Source organism: Motacilla alba, chromosome 1, assembly GCF_015832195.1.
Source record: "Motacilla alba alba isolate MOTALB_02 chromosome 1, Motacilla_alba_V1.0_pri, whole genome shotgun sequence".
In the NCBI taxonomy this organism is placed as follows: domain Eukaryota; kingdom Metazoa; phylum Chordata; class Aves; order Passeriformes; family Motacillidae; genus Motacilla; species Motacilla alba.
The window spans coordinates 91,437,774-91,459,786 of record NC_052016.1 but is presented as its reverse complement, the minus strand read 5'-3'; the positions used below and the strand labels follow the sequence as shown (position 1 = coordinate 91,459,786).

The 22,013-nt window shown below is 40.4% G+C and overlaps 1 protein-coding gene across 3 annotated transcripts in view; it reads right to left on the bottom strand.

Annotated features, from left to right (window-relative positions):
- Positions 1 to 1,119: 1,119 nt before the first annotated feature.
- Positions 1,120 to 22,013, bottom strand: part of SLC9A7 (solute carrier family 9 member A7) — a 76,272-nt gene continuing 55,378 nt past the window's right edge. For 2 of the 3 annotated variants that reach the window (XM_038127435.1, XM_038127339.1), the window contains 4 exons: positions 21,611 to 21,674; positions 18,845 to 18,927; positions 15,523 to 15,628; positions 8,102 to 9,873 (listed from right to left, as the gene is read on the bottom strand). In XM_038127435.1, coding sequence (XP_037983363.1) covers positions 9,625 to 9,873; positions 15,523 to 15,628; positions 18,845 to 18,927; positions 21,611 to 21,674 — 502 coding nt within the window. In that variant the 3' untranslated portion in view covers positions 8,102 to 9,624. Of the gene's footprint in view, positions 2,189 to 4,334; positions 4,442 to 8,101; positions 9,874 to 15,522; positions 15,629 to 18,844; positions 18,928 to 21,610; positions 21,675 to 22,013 lie in introns of those variants that run through there. The other variant, XM_038127530.1, reaches the window with a different exon arrangement.

Genomic DNA, 22,013 nt, shown 5'->3' with positions numbered 1-22,013 from the left:
TTTCCTTATTGCTGAGCAGTGCTTGCACAGAGTCAAGGCCTTTTCTGCTCCTCATCCAGCAGTGAGGAGACTGGGGGTGAACAAGGAGTTGGGAGGTGACACAGGCAGGGCAGCTGACCCCAGCTGGCTGCAGAGATATCCCAGATGATGTGGCCTCATGCTTGGCATGTAAAGCTGGGGGCAGAAGAAGGAAACAGGAGATGTTTGGGGTCATGGTGTTTGTCTTCCCAAATCACTGTTGTGTGAGATGGGGCCCTGCTCTCCTGGAGATGGCTGAACACCTACCTGCCTGCCCATGGGAAATAGTGAATTAATTCCTTGTTCTGCTTTGCTTGTGTGCACAGCTTTTGCTTTCCCTATTAAACTGTCTTTATCTCGACCCACAAGTTTTTTCTTTTTTGTCCTTGGGATTCCCTCCCCCATCCCACTGGTGGCGAGGGAGCAGGTGGCTGTGAGGCCTCAGTTGGTGGCTGGAGTTGAACCACATCACTGACCATGGGTACACAGAGTTCAAATCCCACTCTGCAGTTAACCCAGCTGGCACTTGGTCTGTCAAGGTCTGAGTACCTGGCACCTGGGTGGGAGCAGGTGGCTGGAGCTCCACAGCCACATCCAACCCTACAGCATCTGGTCCAATGTCTGGGAGCTCGCTACCTCCCACACCATGGAGGGCACCAGGAAAGCTCTGCTTCCTACTGAGTGCAACTTCTGTTTGCTGTTTCGAAACCTACCACACAAACTCACTGCTTGAATAGCACAGAAAGAGTCTTCCGTGCAGGATCACCAATGGAGAGAGAGAAGTGGGGCATAGCAAACCATGGAGAAGCACTTTCTCCTCTTTGTAGTGTAAAAGCTAAAAGCACTGTGAGCAGACAAGGCTGGCAGTTCTAGCAAAAGACAGGTGCATTTCAGTACTGCAATTGTAATAGAAAATTTCATGCCATAAACCAAGTTTCTATGTCTGTGGCATGTGTTTAATTACTCATCCTTTCTTGAAAAGAAGGGATTTTCAAGATACTTGTACATTTACCTCAGGTTATATTTCCCCTTTTCAGATTGTTTGTAATAATTTAATATTTAAATTCAATTTCTTGTCCCATAACAAGAGAGTAGACATGGTTTTGTTTAAGATTTTTAATAGGGATGGATTTGATAATTTTATTTAATTGATCAAATGTCTCAGGACACATAATGTATATAGAAATAGTCACATTTTCACGTGTTACCCTACACAAAAACTGAATGTAAGCTGTCACTTTTTATTCTTCTTAAAATTCTTTTTAAAAGGAAAACTGCTCCTAACTCCAAAACACACATGGTTTATTTTACTTTAAGTGCTTCTCAGATATCACTTTGTCTTGGACTGTGGATTAGTTTAGCAGGAATAGTTTTTACTTTGTGAACTCACTCTTGTTTAGGAAAAATAACAGATATCAGAATTAACAAAATTCAGTTTCTTTGAGATTATTGAACTCAGTCATAGCAGAGGTGCCCTAGTCTTGGAACAGAAGCAATGTTAGATTGACAAATATCCTTTATAAGTACATTTAAGAAAATACAGAATGGCTGGGGAAAGGAAGTCAGTGTGAAGAATGTCTGTAGCTCTTCAAGCAGGGTTAAATTCTCATCACCATCTCTTTTCATTATTTCCACTCCTCCTTTGTTTGATCCAGTTCAAATATTCAGCTGATGTTAGCATACTGAAAAATTACTGTCTATATATGATGGGATAATGCGAGACAAAGTAGACTCTCCTCTGGTATCTCTGCCAAAGCTCTACCTCACGTCCTCAGAGGACTGACAGAGCCACCCACACAACACTGCTCTGGACAGCACGGACGAGCAGCTCCTGCACTGGATTTACGGTGCAACAGATGGTTTGTGAGTTTGGCTTCAGCTCTCAGCATTGTCTTTTTAATCACTCCTGCTGTCTTCTGAACACTAACCAGGGTGATTCCAAGCTCTTTCTGACAGACAAGCAGCTATTTTATAGGCTGTTGCACTTGTAGGCGCACACACACTGGAAATGCTTTTCACTAAGCGCAACACCCCATTTTGCAATCAACCTTGGGTTCCAGAATTAACTGAGTATCCCCTTCATTTTTCACTTTCCTGTGATTCCCTTCTCCAGATCCAGCCCTACAAATCTCTAGATGACAGTGCTAGTAACTTCTCTCCATTGTGAAAACTGTTGAAAAGATAAGAAACAGAAGAGAGAATAAATGGTCATTTATTAATCCTCATAGATTCATCTTCCTACAGTGACTAAGAGAGCATGAGCCAAGGCTTTTTGAGAAAGGACTTTCCAAATATCTCTTAAAATTAAGTATATCATGACCTCCTTTGTCTGCATGATCATTCACTCTTTCTAACAACAGATTTAGAAGTTATAACACCTCTCTATCCTAGCCATGTTGATGTAAATCTGTATTTTATGTCTCTACATAATATTTACTTTTTGTTGTACCTGGCAACCCTTCCTAGGGTAGAGATGCTCCAAGGTGGAAACCATTAATTAGATTTCAAGGAGGGGAACTCTAAATCAATTCTGTACTATGAGAAGAGAGCTGAGTTGCTGGCTTTGCCTTGAGGAAAGACCTGACAGTATCAGCCTTTTTTACGTCCAAGATAAAATATGAAGTTCATGTATATCGCAAATGTGTCCAGCCACAGTAAGTTTTGTATTACTATCAGCCAAGTAAGAAGAGAAGACATATTTCTCATGTCTACAAATAACAGCTATGATTATTTGTTCTAGTGCAGCCAATGGTGTAACTCAGTGGGACACAATTAACACCACAAAAGCTACCACCACCTTGTCCCTGCCACTTCCCAGTGACTCCAAGGTCTATTTGAAATAAGGTCTTTTTGAAGTAAGGAATAAAAAATTGAAAGATAGTGCTGATCTAGAACAGTAACACCCTCTTCATACCTAACCTGAAACTTGTTAGCAGAGCAGGAGTTCCAAGCAGCACTAACATTTCTTCTCTTGAGAACAGAATGCTTGGATGAAGCCTCAATCAAGAGACTCAAAGCTGAATTTGCTGCAGTATCTTGAATGATGAATGAAAGTTTAGCCAAGCTTGTACACAAGCCAGCCAGTGGCAGAAAGCCCAGCAGGTGTTTATTCCCCATCCTCCACTGCTACTATCCTCACAACATGGAGAGCTTTCGTAACATTTTGCTTTCTCTCTCCTCCCCGCCCACTGTTGTATTTAAATAATTCCTTGCCATTTAACCTCTTTAGGATACTGAGCTCCCAAACTAGGACTCGGAGACCTGCCCACCGCTGGTGTGCTGAAGACCAAGAAACTGAGCCCTGGTGCTGCAGAGAATTGCTGTTCTCCTTACATCCTCACTGCTTCAAGGGCAAATATTGGAAGGACAGCTGTCGTGGAGCTGTCAGCACAATGAAGAGAATGTGTCAGGGGATACAGGACTATATTGCAGTTCTTCTAACCTCTGCTCACAGCAATTACTTCAGCATTGTTACAGATATTTGGTGCAGTAGCACCCAGTTTCTTGCGCACAAGAAACTGTGTTTATCTCTTGCAAGGCTAGGACTAAAGATCCATTACAGCCCTCCCTAACAGCAGTTGGACCACGCCCAGCTTGAACCTATCATACCGTGCAGGCTTTAGGTGCCTCAAGGGAACAGAAGCACCAGAGGTTTTGGACAGACCATCTACCACAGCAGTCTTAGTCAGGCCAGCGTGATATGCTTTGGATACCTAGTGAATTTTTATGTTTGAAATAACCCTAAGACACCTTCTGAAACCTTACTGATACATTTCTATCATAAGTGACAAGAATGGTAAACTGAAAATTCGGGTGAAATGCTGCCTGCTCCGCGTGGTTCATCCTCTTTTCCCCGGGTTTATCTTTCGGCGATGGTGTTACTCTGCTGGAATAAAACCTTGCAAAAGAGCCTTTCTTGCCTCTATCGCTGAGCCAGCTGTGGTGAGTGGTGCGTGGAGGTTTGACTGCATTGCCTGAATGATAACTCAACTTGCTTTTCTACAGGAGAGGCTTGCTGAGGACAAGAGATAGACAGCAGCACCTACCACTTTAACACACGCATTTTTTAAATGCTGCTTCTGATTTTGAGCATTATGAACAGACCAAAACTAATTAAAGGGCAACCTGTAGCAGCCAGCCTGTAACTGCAAAGGCAAGGTATGGCATCCTGTCTCCCTTAAAGAAACGAAGCAAATTTGGGACATCCTTAGATGGCTTACATTCTCCTTGCTCCATCAGAACCAGCTATGGGTCATGTGATTTTACCTCCCTTTTTTTAACTTCTGGTATCCCAAACTCAAATCAGACAAACTTACCTCAAGTGACCCCGTGTGCTGGAAGTTGTTATTTCACAACAGCTATTACTAATCGGCTGATGCGATCCAGAGGAATGCCTTCTGGTGTTCTGCTTTCTGGTATTAATCTGTGTCAACATCAAGACATTCAAGCCAAGTAATTTAGGACTGAAATTCAAAATCAGGCAGTGGAGGATAACCTCCCTGATTAAACTAAAGTCTGGAAACAAAAGTCATAAATATATTACAACACGGAACTGCATGACCTACTTCTCCCTGCCACAGTAATAACAACTTCAGAGATTTTACTAGTTAAAAAATAAATCCAATTCATTTCTCATAGCCCAAAGTTAAGTATTTTAACATTGCAGCAAAAACCTTTTAAGTTGGGCATTCACTTTCTCTGAGGGAATGCAAATCTGGAGGCTTTTTTTCAATTGGAAGCAGGAAAGCGACCTTTAATTGCAGCATTTCAAATTATTGCCATTTAATTAATCAAATTTGCATAAGTTAGCAGTGTAGCATAGCTTTGAAATTGTACTCAGGCACCAAAGTGAAGTTTGACTTTTCTGCCTCTCTCTCTCCTTTTTAAAAATCTTATCTAATATGTTTATATGTGACATTTTCAAGCTCCAAAAGGTTAAAAAATCTGCAGGAAATGGGGCTCCAGAAAATTAAACTAAAAATGATTATGTTAATAAAAGCTACAACTAATGCAAATATTTTTAATTTTCCTGGGACAAAGATTGCTGCTCCCTTGAATACACCAATAGAAATCCTTTCTGGCTCTGTACTATTGCACAAGAACCTGAGGGGAGCACTGGCTTTACCCATGGCAGCTTAGGAGGTCTTCAATAAGCCAGGGCTTCTCTCCCTCCCTGCACATACCTTTCTCCACCAGCAAGTTCCCTGATAGAGACAGTGCAGGCAACTAATAAAGTCTTTTATTCCAGTATCAATTACAATGAGCTGTCTCACCCATTTAACATTCAGTCCCTAGATAAATCTTCAAACCCACTGGCATTTTGGATGTCAGCAAGTCCAGATGGGGCAGTGCAAAATAGATTACTATCAAGAAAATACCAGAGGAAGTGTGAATAAAGCAGCCAAACCAGATAGATCATTTTATTACCTGAAAATCGGAACTGATTCTAATATTCAATTGCTTTGTTGCAACTGTTTAATTCCCATAACAAAAACTTATATAAATTGCAAGTATCAAAGGAAGAGATGAAATGTCATTTGAGTCTGCAACACAAATTCAAATATTAGATAAGCTTTTGCATCCTGTTTATATGTGTGCATGTTTCATAAGGCTCCTCCATATTTATCACACAAATGTTACCCTAAGAACTGCTCTCAACCTTACTACAGGCAGTTTAGAATCAAGAAAACATAGTAATGATGTCAGCTTACTTTAAAAAATAGTTCAAAGTTACTTTCCTCACTCTGGAGTAGAAGCAAGTCAGTGCTACCCTGTAAAAGCCTTTCATTTTGTGATCAGTTGGAATAGGGTGATTTTATTACTTTTGCATTATCCCTCAGCCCTTGTTTTAGATAAGGTATGCAGAAGCCAACATAACTTCTCAGCATTTAGGATTGCAAGATTAAGAATAGCAATTGTTTACAGTGCTGTTCCCACAGTAGAGCTGCCTGTTTAAACCATTTCCTGGCTTTGTAATTCACTGTTTCCTCCACACTTTCCTCCTCTTTCACTTTGCAGGCTTATTTCTACTGGAAGTTATTTTTCAGAATGGCACTCCCAAAAATTCCAGACCAAGAAGTATCTGTGGTTTTTCACTGTGCCATATTAAGCTGTCACCTAAACCATGGGACCCTGCTTCTGCATTGAAAAGAAGGTTTGCATGGGCTGCTTCTTACAATGAGTGTTTTCCAATAGAGGGATATTTGAATTTGTTAATCTACATGATTTTGACTGATTAATGTGTTCAACCTATTCAGCAGCTTTGTCCTACTTTCTGCAACTCTGATTATGACCAAGATTGTTCATAGCCAGTCCAGGGCTGCTTTTCTCCTGGATGGTCTGTGTCTCCTAGTCGTGGGTTGTCTTCCCTTTCTTCTAAAGTTTCAGTGGGTCATGAGTTCAGTAATTTTGGAGAGGAATACTCCCTGCTGATGCATCTGTAACTTCTCTGATTTCTCCCCCAAAAAGGTCCTCCCCCAAATGTTAAAGAAAAGCATATGAAGTTTAGGCTTGAGAGTATCCAAATTCCATTCCCACACTTGTGCAGAAGCAGACACCATGTCTGCCAAGGCTGAGGTCAAGCATGTTATTCCAGGGAGCTGCTTCAGAGTTAAAAGAAACACTGAACCTTTCTTTAAAAGGCATGTGAAGCATATTAGTTCTTAGGGTTTTATTGTCCAGAATAAGACTAAAAGACATTCTGCTGACCAATACTGTCTAAAGAGAGACTGCAATTGGAGTTAAATTGATATTATCCATGAAGGACCATGCCAATCTTATTATAAAGATGAAAATCACAGAATCTGGCCTCCTAAGTAGCATGAGCAGCTCACGATATCTGTTAAGGTTTCTAGAACTCCTACTGTGAGAGCTTTCCCTCTCCCCAGGAGTAAAACATAGTAGCCATCATTTCATTAATAATGGACATCATTTTTACCTTTGCTATTTACTTGCTTAAGATCAGCTCTTCGGAAGGTCAGCCAAAAAAAGGAATTTTTTTCTCTCCTCCAGTTAAAATTCCTGCAGTCTTTTCCCCAAAGGCAATTCCTTCATTGTAAAAGTAAATAATTTTTTTTGTCCTTTCATAGGTCAGAAAACATGCATCCTTGGAATAGGGCTAGACTTGGTCAGGTACCAAGTATGCGATACTTCACCCTTGTTCGGGCTTATCAGAAAAGCCAGTTTACATTGCATAGTAGACATGTAGCAGAGAGCGTAAACACACTTGTCATAGTGCTCCTCCTTTCTGATAACTGGAGACTGAGGATCAGAGCTGCTCCTGGAACCAGCTTGGAACACCTCTCACGGAAAGCACCCAGGAAATTCCAGTGTTGGGCCCCTGGTTGTAGCAGTGCTCTTGGCAGTCACAGGATCTGCTCATGGCTCCTCAGCTTTAACTGATAAACTGCCTGTGCTCCCAGATAAGTGAAAGGAATTAGCTTTTCTTTTTGCAAAACACATGCAGGCCTGAAAAGTAGTTGTTCGGCTCAGCCATCTTCATCAGGGTTTGTTACTCTGCACCATTTAAGAGCAAAGCTCCCTCACTGCAGTCTACGACTTCTTTATGAGGGGAAGAGGAGGGACAGGCACTGATCTCTTCTCTGTGGTGACCAGTGACAGGGCCCAGGGAATGGTCTGTAGTTTTGTCGGGGGAGGTTTAGGGTGGATATTAGAAAAAGGCTGTTCTTCACCCAAAGTTCACCCAAAGGGTGGTTGGGCACTAGAACAGCTCTCCAGGGCAGTGGTCACAGCAGCAGCCTGAGAGTTCAAAAAGCATTTGGACAGCACTCTCAGGCACAGGATGTGACCCCTGGGGATGGTGCTATGCATGGCCAGGAGTTGGACTTGATGGTCTTTGTGTGTCCCTTCCAACTGCAAATAGTCTGTGATTCTATATTGGTCTTACAATTTTTCCACAAAAAGACTCCTGGTTTCCTCGTCTCTTTTCTTAATAATGTGAGACAGTTGTTACAGATCAATATCCTTTATAAATTTACCTTGGAGGGACAGACAAGGAGGTAGATCACTCATTAGAGATCACATTTGAAAGAAAGCAGACTAGACAACACAACTGCAAAGTTCCTCTGCAGCAGGAAGTTCACGTACTGAGGTTAGCCCAATAAGTTTAATAGTTAAGGAAAAACAGAGTGGGTATTTATTCACACACAATTTTATGAGAGGAACAACTGAAATGGCAGCAAGAAAAACACACTTTTTGGACAAACTGATATTACATCACGTTAGTGGGCCACAAACTCTTTAAAAAAATAAATCTTTTGAGACATGAGAATGAAATCACATTTTAGCATGCTTTAAATAGCTGAAAGGCTCTTCAAAGCATACATTTTCAGCTATTGGCAAAGACAATGATTATCTCCTCATCTGGAAATTAAAAAGCATTTAGCAATAAGTTAAAGCTAGCCTACATGTAAGTGGGCTAAATACTAGTCAGAGATTCTTCCCTTTTCACATTTAAGATGATACTACAGTTCATCACTTCTGTAGCTTATATGCTGTTGTGCAATGCCCCACTGAAGTTTCACATCTACTCTGCAAGAGAGAACAAGGTAAACAGCTTTCTTTTAGGATAGTCACAAATGGTAAAAATAGTAGTATTTGTTTGTCTGTTTAATTAGATGTTTGCTGTTTGTCACACACAAGAACTGTAAGCAGAGTCCATGAATTCTTCTGAGCAATATGAAACCTCCTGGTTCCATGCAAGTTCAATACTGCCTCTCTCTCTCTCTTTATTTCTCTCCTCCTCCTATCTGCTGTTTTCCCCAGCCAAAGTTTCCAACTATCTTCATACAAAAGAAAGTTTTACTTCGTGACTGCTACCCGAGAGAGCCTGGGTCCAGGCTCACATTGGCTTCGGGTACATCTTAGACCACAGGAAGCTGGATGGTTTTTGTTTTTCTTTTGAGGCACTAGAAGTTAGGCTAAGAGTAATAGTCAAGTTGCCCAAAGCTAAAGGGACAAGTAGCTTTCATTGCCTTCCTATTTAAACAGCTGGCCAGTGAAGAAATCTTATTTTCCCTTTTTTTCCCTGAAGTAGATTAAGTATATTTTGCAGTAACAGATTCCCCAGTCTTTCATTCACACATCTGTAACCCTAATGTTTACTGTCCCATTTCACTTGAGTTTCCTCAACCTCAAGAGAGAAGTTAACAATGGATCTCTTCACATTCAGATACACACACAATCTTTTTTGTCTCTTAATAATTTTCAAGTTTATAGTTGTCCTTTCACATTCTCAAGCTAAGCCAAGACAAGCTCAGTTCTATGACAACATTTTCATGTACCTCTCTTCAGAGAGAGAGCTGCTGCAGCTGAACAAGACAATTGCAGCATGCTAGTTATACTTGGATTTGATAAGCAGTTGGAAAGAGGAGAGTAACCAGTTTTCTCATTTGTCTATTTCCAGACATTTAGAAAACCCCACTGTCAGCATCTTGAGTAAAAAATAGGTGACATCTTCAGACCCTAGTAAAACCACTTCTGCATGTTAACTTGTTTCAATAAACACCCCCACCTCAAGTGACACAGTGGCCTGCAGTCTTCCTTGATCCATTCACAGAGCAAGAGTTATTTTTACTGAGTCAGTAATCATGCATTGTATTCCAGAGGAAATACTAGCCGGGTACCCCTGCTTGTAACTTCATGATCTGCTGCTCCCAAATCATGTTCCAGTGCTTCCTCTGAACTACTTTTTGTTCTCCTGCTGTCAAGGTTAGTGGTAGCTGTATGGGGGCCAGAAGAACCATTTGCAGTTATTGTTGTATCACCATATGTCACGGTAAGGTCACCATCATTCAGAATAAAATCAGAATCCTCTTCCCGAAGCTGTTCCTGATTCTGAAGAAAAAAAAAATCATCTTTATACAGTGCACAGCACCTTCCTTCACCCAGAACATAACTGAAGAATTCACCTGCATATCAATACAGAAGAGATAAGGTTCCACCTTAAGAAAAGTTAAAAATAACCTTGAACCCAGTGTTTGCAAATCAGCTTACTGTTCCCTGTATAACTACTGCTACTGGGGAGAGATGAGAGGGAGCTGAAGCCAAGAACTAGGTTATGAAACGGGTAACCCGGGATTTAGTAGCACTGGAAGTACACCAGAAGTACAAGAGATGAGTGGTACATGTTGGGTTTTGCATGACAATTTAGAAGGCAGTAGAGGAGATCAAGCACAGTTCAGCCACTCCAGATACAGAGTTGCATCCGTTGTTAATTAGTCAAATTCATTAGCAAACTTTTCATGCAGGTCAATAAGAATTCAGAAAGCCCAAAATATCTGTATTCAAGGATTCCTCAACACTTTTTTGTTACACATCAAGAATTAACAATATTTTTTCAAACTATCTCCTTACTTTTACCTATTCCTAAATAAAGAATTACTTGACCTAGTTCTTCACCATGGTCCCGAGCTATAAAGGATGGATACAACAAAATGCGTGTTTCATAGTTTTGTAACCAGTTCTAATGTGTTTTCTTCTCAAAATCATTTAAGTGGCTCACAAAACTCTGTGAATTTATTTTGGCAGAGATGGAATGAAATACTTAGTCAGAGAATAGAAATTGCCAAAGTGCAATAAAGCACTTCATTTCTCTATCACAGCATAACACAACAATAATTGTACTGTGTTCCACTCCTGTTTAAAGTGGTAAAAGGCAAAATAGTTGAATTGGTCAGAAAATGGGCTTTCTTCATATTTGAAGAAAATTCTAATCAGTGCTATAAGTTTGCTTTCTTGCAACTGAAAGCAATTATTTCCCCACATGAATGGCTCTGTAGTGCTTAGCAGGAGCTGAACTGTGTATTGCTGTTCCCTCGGTAGGCTGGACACGGATCGGACTATGTTCTCAAAATGCATTATTTTCTTGCACTGCGGCAAAGGAAGGGAGGCACAGGCCGTGTGAGATGGGATATCTGTGATCAACATGAACAGAAAGCTCTGCCTCTACTGCAGAACAGGAGTTCAGGGCACTGGAGATGGAAAATGCTGATTAACCTGTCCATGATGAAAAATGCAGCTCCTGGCTAAATAAAACTTCCTGGGAAAGCTTCCTGTCATTATGTCAGAAAGATAATCAGACAAAATGAAGCAGCAGAAGCCTCTAGATGATACAGAATATATAACTAACAAGGACTAGAAGAGGAGTTTGCCAAAATCAACTAAAGAAATGGTACAGTTCAGTGCTGAGTGCAAGACAAGCTCTACTTCGAAGGAATGCTAATTTCTTAGAATCTTTATGGCATCCAAATTTATCATTGCTTTTTTGTGACACGGTGAGTCTGATAGAGAGCACTGTTCTCAAAGAGCAAATATGGGTTAGGACACTTGCGTTTTTGATCACAAAGAAAACACTGACCTACTGGCACCATCTTAAATAGAAAAAAGGGGAGAAATGAGGAGGTTCAGCTATAATTGACAGAAATAGCCTTTGCAATCTTTTAGTTGCAAAAAAAAAAGTCTGACAAATGAGACCAAAATCATTAAAAGAGTCACAAAATAACCAGTTTAAGAAAATCTGCCATCTGTATATATATTGTTTTGAAGAGGAGGTGTTCAAATAAGGATGAAAATCAGAAAAATGAGCAAGAAGCAGGAATTTTGTGACTGTTGACTGATTATATTTTTAAAAGTCAAAGAAGCTGCTAAGGTCTATCACACATTCCCCTTCATGGTCTTGGAGAGGCACCAAGGAGGGGAAGGCAGAGCTAACAGAAGTCATTGCTGTACCAGGCCCACGTGTGAAGTGGCTGCAGCAAGCTCCCAAAGCACCTCCTGTCTCCACAATGCTATTGAGCAGTGAACCCTTGCAGCCACCTAGCAGATCAGAAACTGTAAGAACACACTACTACTACACTTGAGCTTCCCCAAAAGGCTGAGGCGCTCTTGGATGCGTGATACTGAAAGAGAGGGTCATGGGCTTTATACTGTATGGCAAGTCCTGACTCAGTCTTTCTTGGTTTGTCCCAGGCTGCACTTACATGTACCTAAACATGATCAGTTCCAGAGAAAACACTGAGCTTTCTCTCAAGGTAGTGAACAAACATTGCCTCGTAGAAGCCAAGGTCCACTTACTTGTTTCCATTCTGAACAGTACTGCAAGCAGCATGGATTTTATTTCCTATATTTCCCCAGAGAACACCCACAAAAAAATCTCATGTACTATACAGTTTTACAATGTTTGCAAACAAAGAGAATGGGTGAATAAACTTATCGTGCTTCATGCAGCATGAACAATTCGTTCAAGAAAGACAGGAAATGTATCCAAATAGATCCACAGAGACTTGAAATACTCCCAAGAATAACCCTGAACAGGCCTCTGCAATCCCCTACGGTTCTGTAGGAAAAGCTTCAATTCACTCAGAAAACGCAGGTCTGAACAACACTACTGAAGTTGACACACTAGAATGGCTAAAGACCTGAATCCAAAACTCTGCAAAAGCCTGAATTCTGCTTTGATGTGCTGACCATAACCTTGAGGGACCTCTCTGCAGACTATTCTCTTTGTGGTAAAAGCTGTTCCTGCTCCTAAGAATACATGCTGGAGATGTTTTTTGTTATAAAAGCTTATTTGAGTTACTGCTCACAAAGCCAGCCTTTATTGTCTCCTAAGACAATGTAAAAAAAACACAAGCAAAGTACGATGCACGTGCAAAGTGCTGGCAGTCATCACAAATGCTGGTGCTGAACACAACACAGGCACCACAGATAACAGAACTTGCATTAAAAGTTACTTGTCTTGTGGCACCAAAATGAAAGCATAAAGTACCACACATGCAGAATATATTCAAACTTAAACCTGATACTCAATTTAGTTTCTCTCTTTCTCAGCTGAATTTAAATTCACCAAGGAAACAAAGTAATTTTTGCTATGAAGCTAGAACCACTAAGGAGGGCGAAGGGGGAACAGTTTTCCTATCCATTTTGGAAGTTATCTCCTCCAAAGATTGCAAATCAAGTTTCTTCACTGGGCTTACATATTTATAAATTACTTCAATTGTTTCTAGTTTCATACCAAGTTGTCATACTGTGTATGTGCAAGAAATACTTTTTTTTGGAAGTGTACAACTGCCCCGAAACAAACAAACAACAACAACAGAGTAACCCCAGGAGCGCTTCTTTCAGTTGGAATAAATGACTGATAGAACAGAAAATTACTAAAAGTTTCAAAGCACATTTCAAAATAAAAAGCAAAATAACTGACCTACATCAGTTTAGGGTAAGCTGGAAAGCCCTGCCGAATGGTCATGCACTGATAACACCAGAAGAGGAAAACAGTGACTAAAATTACAATTTTCAAAATTTAAACTGATTACTGCAGCATCTTTTCGTGCTTTAAAGTCCAACTTGTCTGTCTGGGTTGGAAACAGCCTAGTGGCACAGCCTTACAGCAGTGGGAGAATGTCAGCAAGGAACAGTAACATCATGTCTGGAAAAGATCCACTGTACCTCACCCTTGTGGGCTGACTCAGAGCCCTACACACACTCCATGCAAATTGAGGCTTAGAGGACACAATGTCATGCTGAGGAATAAGTTGTGGGTGGGCTGCATTGGAGGATTATTTGACTTTCAGACTTTTGAACCCCCCCTTTGGCATTTAATTAAAAAGACCTACTCCCACATGTGGAAATGAGAATGAATTCTAACTAAGGTTGTGATTAAGTCAAAGAAAAGAAAACCTGAAACAACAAAAGCTAAAAACAATCTACAAATATACAATCAGCATAGCCACATACTTACTGCTTTCTTCTCTATATAGATATCATAATTCAGACATGCACATGTAATGAGATCCAGGATTTAACACTTGTTTGAGAAAAATATTTTATAGCTATGCCATAATTTATTGAGCATTTACAGACTTCTTTTTTTTTTATTGTTTAACTGACAATCTTCAGTCTTTAATTCTCACAGGTGTGTCATTTAATTTTCCTGGAAATACCTCACAAAAACACTATTCCAAGCAGTTTCTGTCCCCACAAAGACATGGCTGTTTCTGTTGCTTCACCTTCATTTAATAGAAAGGCAAAAAGATTCCACAGTTTATGAACCAGTAACGAAATGTCACAGCCAAGTGCTGTAGCAAAGTCAGCCATGTAAAGAACCAAAAAGACAAAGCAACTGCAGGGTTCAGAAATCTTGAAAAGAAGGTAGAAATAAAACTTCAAAATCATATTCTTTCCTAAGACAATTGCAGCACTACACTGAAATAGGAACAGGAAAGGGAATACAATAGGAAAGTTCCATATTATGCACCTTAACAAAGTATACAACCTAACAAGCATTTTTAATGAAGTTAATGTCCTGTGTGTATCACAGAGCCAATCCATTAAATAACAAGTTTCCATATCTGGTAGTAGCCAACAATGATGAGTAATGGGGACAAAAAAAAAAAGAAGAAAAAGAGCCAACTATAAGAGAAAATGAGAGTCAAAGCTTCCATGTTCATCCTCAGTTTTTGGACAATTACTCTCATGTGATCATACAAAGACAGACATATTGGTACTGCACAAGGGCTAATTGGTCTGATGGATGCCTTCCAATCTGGACGTGTTTCAAGACCTCCAGTGCCATTGCAAAGATGGGAACTAGGCCAATTCTTGCATTACTGTAGTTCCAAATGGGCAACAGGTATCTCAAAGTTCTTTGAAATTTTTCTATCAGGTAAAAGTAAGATGCTAATGATACCCAGAAAGAAATGCGGGGAAGATTTCGAAGATGCAATTAGAATACGTAATTTTTAGGGAATGATTAATAGACAACTGGTCCAAGACTACTTGAGCATAGAGATATTAATACCCCAGAGAACCTGCAAATTTGAGATGTCCCACACAGAAATACAGCTTTATTTACAAGCAGCTCATGAAAGGTTGTAGATTTCAGAAGCACTGTACAGATAAGAATAACAAGTGTCAGGATCCTACAAGAATAATATGAGAACAGAACACTAATTATTGCAAGATACGGCTGTAAAAACAGCGTTGTGACCTGCTAGACTGAGATAAGTAACTGATTAACAGTTTCTGAAATCTCATCTCAAATTTAGCAGTGGAAACAACGAAGGGAAGCGCTACCAGGCTTTTTCCAGCTGGATAAATGTGTCAATGACATCTCTAAGGAGACCTCAAAGTTTAGCAGTAACAGACAGAGAATCTTGTCCAAAAGCCTTGAGAAGTGACTGAATATTTTGACGTGATTCACTGAACTGGGTTATTGACTAGGCATGTAACTTCCCCATGTCCTTAAATTTTATTTTTCTAATGTAGTATTTGAACAATAAGATAATTCCTGATCTCAAACACCAGAAGCTTTTGCCTCAGGGGAGACAATCTTAAATCTTTTCTGCCTAGGAAAACCAGCACGTTCTTGCAGTATGTCTATTAGACCAGCTGAAACCAGGACATTACCTAAAAAGAAACAACACCGATTTCCTGAAGTTTAATAAATAAAAACAAAACCAGGAGGCATTGAATTGTTCTACTTACATCATAAACCTGGGGACTTGTCAGACAGCGGGCTATCAGGCCACACCAGCTGGGCAGCGTTGTGGTCAACGGAGGGCCACTGTGAGTGAGAATTGGCTTTAAATAACTTCAGTAGTTAAGGAAAACACACCAGAGCTCAAAAACCACTACTGAAAATAAAGAGACAATTGTACATAAATGTGGTTCTGCCTTTGAACTGTGATATGCAATAATCTTACATAAAACACCCTCCCAACATTTTCCCCTTGATTGTTTCAAGGACAGTTTCTTTACTCACTAGTCTTTTGCAAGGACCACTAGCTAACTTTCTTCTTACAAGTTTCAAACTCTTGTAATGTTTCTAGGTTCCATGCTCGCAAGTAAAAAGGAGAAACCAAAGGTGCTTTAGTGTTGAAAGGTCCAAGGGTATTTCTGCCCTGAAGATGGGAGCACGGTGTCAAGGTTGCAAGCTATAGGCAGCAAGGTGACATTCCTGCATGGCTCAATAGAGGGAAATACAGAAACTCTGTTCATTCAACCTCCTCAAAGCAATATACCCACTTGATCTGCTGGTTACTGAGCCACAGAGGTGCAACCAGAGGTATTAGCCTGGCAATGCTCACAGGCATTTCTGCAGTGCACATATATTTACCAAAAGGAGCCAGAAAGGCAAAGGGAAAACTGTATGAACCATGTACCACAGTGTCTAAGGAAAGCAGTGCTACCTAGATGACCCTGAGAGACATGGGGGTGGGAAAGTGTCTTCACCCCTATTTTACAGGTCTGTGCCCTGATAAAGCCACACTTTTCACATGAGTACCCCACACTGATGATATGCCTGAAAAAAAAATACCCAAGAGTCAAAATATATGTCTCTGTTAAAAAGCAGCATGTTGATCTTGACTAGCACATGAATCAATCAATTTTATTTTAAATAGAAATGTATAAATTGCAGGCATTCTAGTTACTTTCTTAGGCCTCTAAGCACAGAGAGAATCAAGCCCATTTGCAAATATAACAGTATCCCTTCCAACCCATTTAAGATGCTTAGGGCAAAGGGGGTTAAAAGGGGGCTGTTTTAGCAGAGAGTTATCCCTTCCCTTTAGCAGAGCCTGGTGTAGCTGTTTACTTGAGCAGAGTTATGTTTCCTTCTTTCCTCCTTCCCTAAGAGTGTGGTTACACCCATTCCTGGAAAGAAACAAGCTCTTTGCCCCTGCACTAAGCCAGGCTCCACGCTGCCCTGTGCCAGACAGGCAGCGACTCAGCCGTGAAAAAACAAGCCCAGTTGAAGACATCTGCTACTTCATCAAAGTTGCAGTTTTCTCCATGTTTAACAGTTGTGGGTGAACCCAGGGAGCAGCCCACAACATTAAGTGAACTCTGCATTCCACAGGAATGAAGTTCCCACTCATCCATGCGTACAGAGCTCTGCAGGCAATAGTGAGCTCTGGAGCACACTTTTCCATCACTTACTCACATCTTTTTCATGTTAAGCTCTCTTGCAAAGAGTGAATTTTGAGACTAGGCATATGCCTTTCTACCCAGAAACCAAGTGAATGCACCAGCAAAAAAAAACTATTTAACCATGGATATAGAGGTGGCAATTCTAAAGACCATCCCATCTGTACAATTTAAGCCCACCCAGCCAATGCTTGTCTAAATGCCTTCTTCCAACAGAAGGAGCAGACTTTCACCTCTACATACAGTAAGACAGTTCTGCCTCTCAATGTCAGTTTCCTTGGTACAAACTTCACAGAAACTTTTCCTAAATATTGCTAGTCACCACTGGAAAAAAAAAAAAGGGAATGCACTATCAGGATCCTTTAAGTTTCTGTGAAACAGGTAGTTAGGCTGTAATTTTCTCCAGGCACTCCCCCCCACCGTTGCTGCAGCTGCTAGGGAGGGACTGTTCTCTGCAAGCATCAGCTGAGGGAAGTCAGCATTGCCAACTACTCCTTTCATCAGGCACATCCCTTTTGTAAAGGCAGGGGAAGAGGACATCTCTGCTTCCTTCTTAAAAAGACAAAAAAAGAAGCAGTCAGCCACAGCCAGGTCCTTTCATAATTTTAACACCAAAGTCTCTCTGTTGTTTTTTAGTTGTTTTTATGGTTTTTTTAAATAATAAAAATTGACCTTGAGGCACTTTGAGGTCAGTCACCAGAATGCAAAGAGTTAACACAGAATTACGAACATTTATGAATATTTAAAATAGCACATACACCCCCTTCTGTGCTTTGGGTCAGTACTACTGCATCTGAAAGCATTGGTCACAAACAGATTTTATCCCAAAGATGCAAGTGCTATTGGGATCCAAACATTTTCAACGTGCTAGCGAGATTTGCCTGGGTGTGAAAGCCTCGTGCACAAGGCATGGAAGGAAACTACTGTGCTACAACCAGCCCAGTAATCTCTCATCAATCAAAGGCCAAGACCCAGTGAAAAGACTCACATGGAAGCTACAAGAACACTAGGGCCCTATCTCTGGTCAGTGTGTATATTTAGCTGCCCCAGAAATTACTAGGAATTCAATATTGAAATTTCTTTGGGTTTCTAGGTATGAATTGCCATGGCCACAAGATTATCTGTGCCATTTTCTGCTAAGTGACTCTAAGCTGTTGAGGAGGAGCAGCTGTGACATACTTAATGTGACATAATTAATAGCATACTGATTAAGTTAAGTAGATTTAAAAAATTCCGAACCCACAAGCATGAAATACAGGACAGCTACACAAAAGTTGCTCAGAATCTTAAACAGGGTTATCTAAATAGTATAATAATAGCTTCAGAAAGCTTGTACAGTACTATATACACTCAGAGACACTCTGCTTTAGCACCCATAGTACCTTCTGGATATACTTAAGGAGATCAGCTGGATCTCAGGTAGATTTTTAGTTCCAGAACTTCCTCTCTAGGAATCAACTCCAGATTTTGGGACTTCATCACAAAAGCAGATGGCTCTGCAGAGCAGTGAGTCGAGGCTTAGATATGTACAATGAACTGGAAACCTAGTTTGTGCTATTAGCATCACTGAAAATAAGCACAGATTAATAGAACGAATCAGAGGACCTGAAATAGTTAATTGTCTTATTGTTTAGGAAGGTACTTCATCTCTACTGGTTTCTGTCCTCCAGCAAGTGTCACACACCCTGCATTAGGGAAATGAAAGGTCTGACTGCTGAGCCAGTGAATTGAAGCTTCAGTTCTGGGTCTTAAGCTTGTCAAATACTTGAGAGAGTCAAACAGGAGAAAGATCAAGGGCTTAAGGCTACATATGGGTACATGGAAAGCAAAAAAAAGTGAACATTTCATGCCTTGAAACTAAGCTGTGCTTTCAAAAGGATACTTATGATCAAAGCTGTACCACAGCCTGAAGAGCCAAGCGCTTTCCTGCTTTGTCCTGTTCCTTCGTGCAGAATCTTGGCCATCCTAAAAGATAAAAACATATTCAATTACTTCAGGCAGAAAAACACAGAACTATACACTCCAATAATTCATGATGTAATGTTCTGTCAAAAAAAAAAAAAAGGCCAAATTACTTCAATACTGTACTTGAAATGCAGAAGAAAGCTGTTTAGAGACTTGCTTGTACTGACTTTACTTTTCCTAGAAAGACCAGAAACGACTGCAGAGAACCAGGCTGTCTTCATTGCACTCATGTTACTTTAACAACTCCTCTACCACCAAGTTCCCTGGAGCCTAAACCCTTATCTCAATGTTAGTCTAGTAACAGATATAGAAATAACTTCCAAACTGAAAAATAAGCCTCATTGATAGTCCAATACAAGCCTCATTGATAGTCCAAGACAGATTCCTATTCATTGCTTGGTTGGCCTCCTTAATTCTAGGTCTAGATCTAACTCTAGGTTTGATGTTTTTTTCTTAAGCATGTTGCTTTCTTGGAAGAACAAAGGAAATTACAATATCTGATAAAGTCTCAGAAACCTGATGAAATACATCACATTTAAAAGAAATGTGCTGAACAGAGAATCCACATAAAGATTACAATTGAGGGAGGTCATGCAAATCTCAGAAATGCTGGATCAACCTTGAAAGGACTAACAGTGTTAAACATAATCTCTTAACTAGCAGTGCTGCAAATCATCACACCAGCTGGTCTGCAGCTGCATTTGTTTTTACTTTTGTTACTGTTTAGGGTTCGAGTGTTTTGCTTTGTGTTTTTGTTTTGTTGTTTATTGTTTGGATGGGGGGGGAGGGGGTGTGTTTATGGCCAGAGGCCAGCGTTAAACACAGGAAAACAGATGAATGCCTTGTATGAATCATCTTCCAAACTACTGGAAAAGACCAAGACAGGATTACACTGTGCACTTCTGACCTGCAAAAAATCCACGATCCACCAAGAGTTAAATCTAATACGTTTTCACTCTCTTCCCTTCCCAAATGATGTATTTTCTTTAACTGTGACATACTGCTAATCTTGGCTTGGTGAGAGAAGGATGAATCCAAAGGGAACTGACTAATGGACTACATTAGCAATGCAATGCACAGCTAAAGAGGGAAACAAATGGGTAATTTCTTTATGTTTACATGGGAAAAAGCAAACATGATATTTCCACAGCAGACACTGAATGAGAACAGAGTACCCATGCTCTGTTCCCATTGCAGCAATTCCTCAATTACTGAGGACAGGCTCAGTCTGACCTGGCCAAAGGCGTCTTTCCATGATACCACTTCCTAACCTTGGTTATATGCAATAATTGTGGCCTTCACTGTAAAAGCTGTTTTGAGGCCTGGACTTCTGGTTACTTCCAGACAGTTAGAAAACAAAGTTCACCCTTACTTGTAGCCAGCTCCACCATTTCAGCATCTATTTTGTGTGCTGGACACAGTTCTTTACAAAGAACATAGAGATGCCAAGTGCAATGTCTGAAATGAAAGAGGTGCTTCCTGGGCAAGTATCTCTTACCTGTACAACATGTACCAGGAGAAGAAGAAGAAAAGTTGGGGGGGGGGAAAAAAAAACAAAAACAACAACCAAAAATCCCACAACCAACCAACAAAAAAAAAAAAACCACAAAACAAACAAAAAACCTCCCACCAACAAAAAAATCAAACCCAAACAAACAACAACAAAAACCAAAACCAAAACAAACAAACAAACAAGGCAAGAGAAACCACTATGAAAAAAGCTAGTCCCAAATACATTCATCTATCTCTGACAAGCCTGAACATCAGCATCATCAGAAAACACTTGTTCCCCAAGTATCCTCTAGATCCAAAGTTGCCTTGCTCAAGTAGGTTCCTACATAAGCAACCAGCTGTGCTGCTGATCTATCAGTGTCAAGCAGAATGCTGGAAGAGTGGAAACTAAGATCTGGACAGAGGAAACTCCCAGTTAAGCCTGAGGAATTTTTGAGTTGTTTTGTTTTTTTCCAGACCTTTCATTCCTCCTGTGAATCAACTCGAGTTTATAAATGAGCAAAACTGAAAATGCTGCTATCAACAACATTCTTCCAATGATCTTGTTTGCCAATAGCTTATTTCAGGGGAAAAAAGTCAACTCTTGGGTTGTTACTGATGCGTGGAAAGTTTCACTAAAGATTCACAACAACAGTTTGCTGAATACCAATGGCAATTTGCCCAAGCTCCTTCTGTTTCACCCAGGTGACAGGTAGTCCAGGCAGGATCCAGTGGGCATGTGGTTTGGTACACAGGAGTCGAGATCAGACTAACAAACTTAATCTTGAATTCTAAGCAAGCCCAAGGGCTAAAATTTGCTATCAGTTAAGGAAGAGGAGCCAAGAGTATTACCTCTGAACTGAGAAGAACTATTTATGCAGTAGCATGCTAGGAGCAAGCATGTTGGGTAGGTGGGGGAAGAGGAAAGTGCATTGTTATACAGTGTTTTAGTAGACTTGGGGAGGTTTGTGATGCCTTATGTATACACAAAAATGTGACCATGACAGTGTTAACACCCAAAATCACTGAATGTTTTTCAGTAGGCATTACTTGATTGTTACAAAGCAAAATCTCCGACTGACTCGCCAGCTAGGACAGAAAAGTTTTACCCATGCATACAACTTCTGCAGATTTCTATTGCCTTAGTTACAAAACAAGATCAGCCTAATAGAGAAGTTATGTAATTACTTACTCCTTGTAAGACTTGAAAGCTGTCATTAGTAGGTGGAGGATCCTGATCTGGGTCAACCCCAACCCTACAGAAACATTAGGAAAACAAAGCAAGTAGTGTTACTGAGGGCTGCAAATGCTGTAAGTTTGGCAGAATGCATTTTAAAAGCACTTTAAGCACCCAGCAAAGCTGCATCAGAGAGGTTATAAGAATAGATTGAGGAAGAGCTGTCCATTACTCCCCGGCAGTTACACAGCTATAAACAAGATACTTTTTCACTCAAGAAACTGTTTTAACTCTATGTCATCATCAACTTCTACTGCTTACCTTTGTTGCCAATTTTTTAGAACACTGAGAAATACTATTTTTGCCTTAAAAAGTGGATGGCATCCTCTTCAGTGGAGACTATCCCTCATATCCAGCA